At 38.4% G+C, this 8,532-nt stretch overlaps 1 protein-coding gene across 1 annotated transcript in view; it reads left to right on the top strand.

Annotated features, from left to right (window-relative positions):
• LOC106875868 (copper chaperone for superoxide dismutase) overlaps positions 1-8,532 on the top strand; it is a 26,114-nt gene that overhangs the window by 15,193 nt on the left and 2,389 nt on the right. Inside the window, exons 4-6 of the mRNA XM_014924167.2 lie at positions 523-706; positions 1,891-1,933; positions 4,894-5,048. Of these exons, the coding sequence (XP_014779653.1) occupies positions 523-706; positions 1,891-1,933; positions 4,894-5,048 (382 nt within the window). The remainder of the gene's footprint in view (positions 1-522; positions 707-1,890; positions 1,934-4,893; positions 5,049-8,532) is intronic.

Here is an 8,532-nt window from a genome sequence, read left to right on the forward strand (position 1 = left end):
TGCTTAGCGGTATTTCGTCTGTCTTTATGTTCTGAGTTCAAATTGCACCGAGGTCGACTTTGCCTTTCATCCTTTCAGGGTCGATTAAATTAAGTACCAGTTGCATACTGGGGTCAATCTAATTGACTGGGTTCCTCCCCCAAAATTTTGGGCCTTGTGCCTAGAGTAGAAAAGAATATAATAAAACAAGAATAACAAACCAATATGTATAATTTGCTTTCATTTAAAATAACTGAGTTGGGTGGATGTATGTTTTTATATACCATTGATGCAGGTGTGGCTGTGTGGTTAAGAAGCTTGCATGGCACCTTGGGCAAGTGTCTTCTATTGTAGCTCTGGGCTGACAAAAACTGTGTGAGTGGATATGGACATTCAATGATGATGGCAAGATAATATTATTTATTTAGTGTTTATTCTACAAACTCATTATTTGTAATATAAAACTGCATTTGTCTTTCGTTGTTTTGAATGAGCTGGTTTCGCATTTACCAAATTTAAGAAGCTTCTTTGATATTAATGCAGGAAAAAATTTGGGTGCTGCTGTAGCTGCAATTGATATGGGTAAAAGTATGGTTCAAGGAGTTATTAGATTGGTACAGGCTTCACCAAAAACGTGTGTCATCGAAGGAACAATTGATGGCTTAAAACCTGGAGTGCATCGATTGAATATTCATGAATATGGTGATATCTCAAATGGTTGTAATAGGTGAGTGCTATTAGGATTAAAACATCCCATAAACTAATGATTCTGTTTTTTACAAATACTTTTAAATTAGAATATATTCTAGTGAATTAATAAGGTCAGCTAATAGATTTCAGAGCAATATTTTCAGATTTCTTAACCTTTTAGAAATGAAGCCTACTGGTGTTTTCTTTTTTTTTTTTTGCACAAAATATGGAGCCATTTTTATGAAATACAAAAAAGTGTTAGTTCATCAGACACAGGCTTGGCTGTGTGGTTGAGAAGCTTGCTTCCCAGCCAAGTGATCTCAGGTTCAGTCCTACTGCACAAACCTTGGGCAAGTATGTTCTATAGCCCAGGTCAGCCAAAGAGCTTTGTGAGTGGATTTGGTAGACAGAAAATGAAACAAGCCTATTGTATATGTACGTGTTTGTACAAGTAATTTTGGAGGTGTGTAACATAATGGTTGGGATATTCAGCTCATGGTTGTAATGTCATGAATTTGTCCAGTCAGCTAGCAAACACAACTTGTACCTGTAATTCAAAGGACCAGCCTCGTCATATTCTGTGTCATGCTGAATCTCCCTGAGAACTACATTAAGGGTACACGAGTCTGTGGAGTGCTCAGCTACTTGCAAGTTAATTTCATGTGCAGGCTGTTCTGTTGATTGGATCAACTGGAACATTTATTATTGACAAAGTGCCAGAGTTTGAGTAATTTCATGTTTCTCTGCATGTTTTTCACTCACTGGTTTATAAACAATGGCTTCACTAACAATGTCATTTGTTTATAGTCCACCTCAAAAGCATGTCCCAGCTTCTTGACATCTTTTGATGTGTTCCACAAATCTCTATAAACAAAACACACATTTTGTTGTCGTATGTTGTCTGTTCTTCATGTAAACATGTCCAAGCTGGTCATTCTTCATTAGATTTGAAAATGTATTGCTTCACTTGGAAACCAGTGGGAGTTGTTGACAGGAAACATATCCAGTCACATTCTGGGGTTTAATTTAAATGTATAAAGTTAGTCAAATTTAGTACAAAAGATTTTTGTTGAAGAATTTTTTTCTTGCTTTATATAACATTGTGATAGGATACACAAACAAAATGTTATTCAAAGTTAAAATCCTTATAGAGTATTAAAGGAATTGATGTATTTTTATAAATTCACATTTAAAAACACAAAATTATTTTTTTTATTTTAGTTGTGGAGATATTTATGGTCTAAAGCAAAAGTTTGATAAAGATGTAAGTTTTATTGAATAATTTTCTTTATTCTTTCATGAATGAAAAGTATTCTACACAATAAAAGTATGGTTGAATGTTGTGTACTTCTGTAAGTTTTAGTAGACAGCCTCATTTCCCAGAGGATGCAACCTTCCTGTTTCTGCCAACTCATAACCTATTACTTTCCATTCCAACATTTCGAGAATGATGGAGTCATTAACAACCACCATAAATATATCTTGCTGGAGCCTAGCAGCGGGAAGTTTAGGCAGTGTCATGTGACAACTTGCTGGGGCTGCCTACTGGACCCTAGCAGCGGGAAATTTAGACAGTGTCATGTGACAACTTGCTAGGGCAGCCTGCTGGAGCCTAGCAGCAGGTATAAAAAGGGGAATTTGACATGACAATCAGTCAGACGCTGACACTCATTGATGCTGCATCGAAGAGGCCAGGGAACAGAAGAAAGAAGACATGCACCCAACACCAGAGCTGAAGACACCTCCGAAAGGGGGGGCCCCGCCACGTCAAAACGGTAGAGGAGTAGGGGCTGAAACCAGACGTGGTTCCTCCTGATGATGTCTTCAGCTAACTGGATCCTATAAAGGAGCTGTTGTGGTAGCAGACCACGAAACATGGTTGAAATTCCTCCATTCCATCCTTTTGCATTTATTGTCGCTTTTACAGTTTCCATGCAATAAGATCCACTTAAAGCCCTTTTCTACAACCCACACTAGTTGTCTCTCAAAGTCAAGAACTTCAGTAGAAGCAATATTATTGCTCTTAACACGCATAAATCTGCCATGAAAGCTACTTGGAAAATTTCTTTTCTCATGAATTCTGTCTCTGATCTCTTGAACCTGAAGTTTCCTGTCAGACTAATCAGACTAATCCTTCTTAGTATCTACAGACTGTGTCTAACACACAACCTATCAGCCTTGGTCAGCCTTAAGATTACATCTTCTTCATGCTGTTCTTGCTGTATCAATCCATGCCTGCTGTTGTGGCCACACATACACACTCATACACATATGATATCACTTCCATAGATTGGCCGAGTCGTTAGAACATAAAACAAAATACATAGCAATATTTATTCTGGCACCTTAATGTGGAAAGCTGGCAGAATTGTTAGCATACCAAGCAAAATGCTTAGTGACATTTTATCTGTCTTTACATTCTGAGTTCAAATTCTGACAAGGTTGACTTTGGCTTTCATACTTGCGGGGTCAATAAAATAAGTACCAGTTGAGTACTGAGGTCCATGCAATTGATTTACCCCTTCCTCTGAAATTGCTGGCCTTGTGCCAGAATTTGAAACCAATATTTATTCTAGCACCTTGTGTTCTAGGTTCAAGTCTGGTTGAGCTCCACTTTAACCTTTCATTCTCCCAGGGTCAATAAAGTACTAGTTTAGGGTGGCAAACTCACAGAAGTATTTATGATAGACAGGTGGCTTTGTGGTACTTCTTTAAACTGTTTGTATTCTGAGTTCATATCATGTAGCTTTTGTGAGTGGTAGATTTTATTTTGTAATGGTTCATGACTTATTGGTTAAGGTACTTGGCTCATGGTTGCAAGGTTACGAGTTCAATTCTCAGCAGTATATTGTGTCCTTGAGCAAGACACTTTATTTCACCTTGCTCCAGTCCATTCAGCTGGCAAAAATGAGTAATCCTGTGATGGCAAAAGGCCAGCTGTGTCACATTCTGTGTCGTGCTGAATCTTCCTGTGAAAAACGTTAAGAGTACACATGTCTGTGGAGTGCTCAGCCATTTGCACATTAATTTCACAAGCAGGCTGTTCTGTTGATTGAATCATCTGGATCCCTCAACATCATAACCAACAGAGTGCCAGACTTAATCTACCACCCTGTTTAACACCACTACCACAGTAAGATTTATTGGTTGTCAACTAGAATGTCTGTGTGAGTGTGAATGCAACATAATAAAACACAATATAAGACAGGCCGTCATGTAAACAAAAGAGTGTGTATACAAATATATGTATGTGAATGCAAGAGATACAGAGCATAGAAAAGAGTCTGTAACACGGATAAGAAATACCAGTTCTCAGTTAAGGTACACAGTAGATTGAAAGTCTGTATATAAGAGGTTGAGGCGTTGAGGCAGAGCTAAGTCACTTGTCGTGCAGTTGAGGCTTCTATGCCGGGCCAGGCTACTTGATACAGATAGTTTCTCGCAGGTGTCGAATTCTGGCTGTTATTTCGTGGTAAAACAATTCACACAAACAGTAGTGTTGAGAGAAGCTGCGGTTGCTGTTGGTAGCTTGTGTACGTGTTGACGCTGGCGACGAAGCTTGTGGTAAACAGTTGAACGATGGCGTTGATGTCGTCGCTGGAAACTGGCTGGTTGGTGTTACGTGGTCAACGACCAGACCTAAAAAGGTCTGAAGCCGCGAGCAACTGGCGTGGGTTAAAGCAGGCAGGCTATTTATAGGTACAGGGAGGCTCCAGAAACATTAGAAAAACACTCTCTCACGTGACCTTATTAGATGGCCACGATTGGTCGGTATGCACCCTGGCGCGAAACAGAACTGGAGACAAATGCCGCGCAAATTAGAGTCAGTCAGGGTGATGGACAGCAGGGTCCAAGGCGGGAAAGAGATAGATGTTACCTGCTACGTTTGCATATGTAAATAAATAACCGAGAGAGGTGGTTTCACTACAATGTCATTCATTTCCAATATTCTGGCAGGAACATGTCTGGCCATGGGAAAATATTACCTTATTTGGAAACAGGTGAGGGTTGGCGACAGGAAGGGCATCCAGCCATACAAAATCTGTCTCAGTAAACTCTATCTGACCCATGCAAACATGGAATAGTAGACATAAATGGTGATGTCCAAAATTCTAGTGTTTTAAAATGTATTATCATTAAATGTGTTCATTATGCATTCATTAAATGTGTTAATTATGCATTCATTCACTCAGAATTAACACTGATATATTTTATTTGTTATAGGCTTCTGGCAATCTTGATGTTATAAAAGCTGGAGAGACTGGAAGGAGTGATTTCAGGATGGTCAAAGATAATCTTAGCATTTCAGACATTATTGGTCGTTCTATGGTAATTCATGAAGGAAAAGATATATCGTTTACAGACAATCTAAGCGATAGGTAAATACTTTATTTAGAACTTTAAAATATACATCTCCTGAAGTTTAATCATATTTAATGAATCAGATCTGTTGTATTCATGTACTTTGTCAGTGTACATACATCCTTCACATCTAAGGAAAGAGCATCGACCTGATTGCTCAACTTGCTAGAAAAATAGCCAAACCTCCCTCAGTTTTAAAATACAGGATACAAAGAATTATATGGGATAAAACATGCTGTCTGAAGGCCTCAAAGCCTAAACCAATCATATGATTTAGGGTTTGTTCCCACTGCAAGGCCCTGAAGGATGAAGTTTTTTGGTTATGATCATGGGCTGACTGAGACTTTCTGAATTAATTGGGTAGAAACTGTAAGAAGCTTGTCATTAAACAGATTCCAAAGAAGCAAGTGTTGATCCATGTCAGCAAAACTTTAATGTAGTAAAATCGATAAAAAGAGTACAATGAACTTGCCATGAAGAGTGGAAAAATCCAAAGTTTCAGATGAATTCCTTCTTCTGGGTGACAATTTGAAAGGAGAGAAATTAATGAGAGACATAGTAGAGTTTTCCATCCTCTACTGTTAATTGCATGTAGAATATTGGGTTTAAAAGAACCTTGGATACAAAAAAGTTGAAGGGCAGCCTTCAACTTTTTTTCCCATCTGAAAGTTTTTAACCCAATATCCTACATGTTGACTGACCTTCGTAGGATTTTCGAGCGAGATCGTTGCCAGTACCCCTGGATTGGCTCTTGTGCAGGTGGCACGTAAAATACACCATTTTGAGCGTGGCCATTGCCAGTACCGCCTGACTGGCCTTCGTGGGGTGACACGTAAAAGCACCCACTACACTCTCTGAGAGGTTGGCATTAGGAAGGGCATCCAGCTGTAGAAACTCTGCCAAATCAGATTGGAGCCTGGTGTTGCCATCCGGTTTCACCAGTCCTCAGTCAAATCGTCCAACCCATGCCAGTATGGAAAGCGGACGTTAAACGATGATGATGATGATGATGATGATGATCATAAAAAATAATTTACTTTATATTTCTCAAAGTTTCTAAAATCATATAATATGTGTTATGTGCACAGACAAATATTTATAATTTACACAGAATTTTATTGCGGTTCATTAGCTGCAGTACTCTTAGAATAGAGATCAGAAGTATTGGTTATGGTAAACCAAAAAGTAACTAATCTGGTTTTAATATATTGTTCTTTAACCGAAGGACATTAGCAAGTCTACAATCAAAAGCATTCTGGCTGTAACCATCCTACCTTTGCAGTCAAGCAGTGTGTTCAAGATTATATACATCTATAGGTGTCCTTTTTAGATTTCTCCAAACTTGTACTCTCTTTACTCTTTACTCTCTTTTACTTGTTTCGGTCATTTGACTGCGGCCATGCTGGAGCTCCGCCTTTAGTTGAGTAGATCGACCCCAGGACTTATTTTTTGTAAGCCTAGTACTTATTCTTTCAGTCTCTTTTGCTGAACCGCTAGATTACAGGAACATAAACACACCACCATCGGTTGTCAAGTGATGTTGGGGGGGACAAACAAAGACACACAAACACATATATATATATATATATATATATATATATATATATATATATATACATATATACGATGGGCTTCTTTCAGTTTCCGTCTACTAAATCCACTCACAAGGCTTTGGTCAGTATGAGACTATAGTAGAAGACACTTGCCCAAGGTGCCACGCAGTGGGACTGAACCCGGAACCATGTGGTTTGTAAGCAAGCTACTTACCACACAGCCACTCCTATGCCTGTGTAATTTAAGACAAATTTGGTGGCTATTTCTAATAATTCAAAGGATCTAGAGTGAAGGTGAGGAACCTTTTTTACTACCAGGAATAAACTAAAAATGCATGTAGGGACAGGGTATATGTATGAGAAAAAGGATAAATTTGCAATTTTACAAATTCAACGGTGTATATTGTATATTAGTTTATGAATTTTTAGAGATGAATCAATAAGTTGTTTCAAATTTAACCCCTTAGCATATAAACTGTTCATGTCCAGTCTAGTTCAAACAAATCAAATCAAGCATCTCATTCGTACCTTTACAATGACATTCTAAAAATAAACAATTACATCTTTGAAATCTCAAAGCTATGAGATAATGCACGATTAATTCAAAATAATGTGAATAAATAAACATTAGATTTGATAGAAAAATCTGAATGTTAAAGGGTCAAAATGGTCATATCTAGCCAAAATATTCTACTTGTTTTATGGTAAAAACTGGCCAGATCTGACCCCTCACACCTACCTTACAATGTCATTCTAAAACTAAACAGTCACACCATTGAAATCTCAAAGCTATGAGACAATGCAGGATTAATTCAGGACACTGTGAATAAATGAACATTACATTTGACAGAATGATCTGAATGTTGTGGAGGATTAAGATACAGATGAGAAGTACCATAAAAGTGACAGAGCTTTCTTACAGTCTGCTTAACTTTCATCTTTTCCACGACTATACTTCTAAGAAGCAAACTACCTGTGTGTGCTTCCATTGAGTTTTGAAGTAATAAAGCTAATTTAGGAGTTCTTATAAACTATCTGTAACTTTACTTATTTTTATATATTATGTCAATGTTGACCAACTGAAATTCTACATCATTTGTGTTGTAATGAGATTTAATTTAAATATAAACACCTCTGTCCAGTTAGTATTGAAAGGATTAATATAGATACAGGAGTGGCTGTATCGTAAGTAGCTTGCTTACCAACCACATGGTTCTAGGTTCAGTCCCACTGTGTGATACCTTGGGCAAGTGTCTTCTACTATAGCTTCAGGCTGAACAAAGCCTTCTGAATGGATTTGGTAAAATGAAACTGAAAGAAGCCTGTCATTTGACTGGCCTTTGTGCCGGTGGCACGTAAAAGCACCCACTACACTCTCGGAGTGGTTGGCGTTAGGAAGGGCATCCAGCTGTAGAAACTCTGCCAAATCAGCACCAGTCCTCAGTCAAATCGTCCAACCCATGCTAGCATGGAAAGCGGACGTTAAACGATGATGATGATATATATATATATATGTGTGTGTGTCTGTTCGTCCCCCCAACATCACTTGGCAACCAATGTTGTTGTGTTTACGTCAGTATAACTTAGCGATTCAGCAAAAGAGACCAATAGAATAAGTACTAGGCTTACAAAGAATATGTCTTGGGGTCTATTTGCTTGACTAAAGGCGGTGCTCCAGCATGGCCACAGTCAAATGACTGAAACCAGTAATAAAATAGGTGCAGGCATGTGGTAAGTAGTTTGCTTGCCAACCACATTGTTCTGGTTTCAATCACACAGCATGGTGTCTTTGGCAAGTGTCCTCTATAGCCTTGGGCTAACCAAAGCCTTGGGCTAACCAAAGCCTTGTGAGTGGATTTGGTTGACAGAAACTAAAAGAAGACTGTGGCCATGCTGGGGCACCACCTAGAAGGGTTTTAGTTGAACAAATCAATCCCAGTATATCTTT

This window comes from Octopus bimaculoides, chromosome 16 (genome assembly GCF_001194135.2).
Source record: "Octopus bimaculoides isolate UCB-OBI-ISO-001 chromosome 16, ASM119413v2, whole genome shotgun sequence".
In the NCBI taxonomy this organism is placed as follows: Eukaryota; Metazoa; Mollusca; class Cephalopoda; order Octopoda; family Octopodidae; genus Octopus; species Octopus bimaculoides.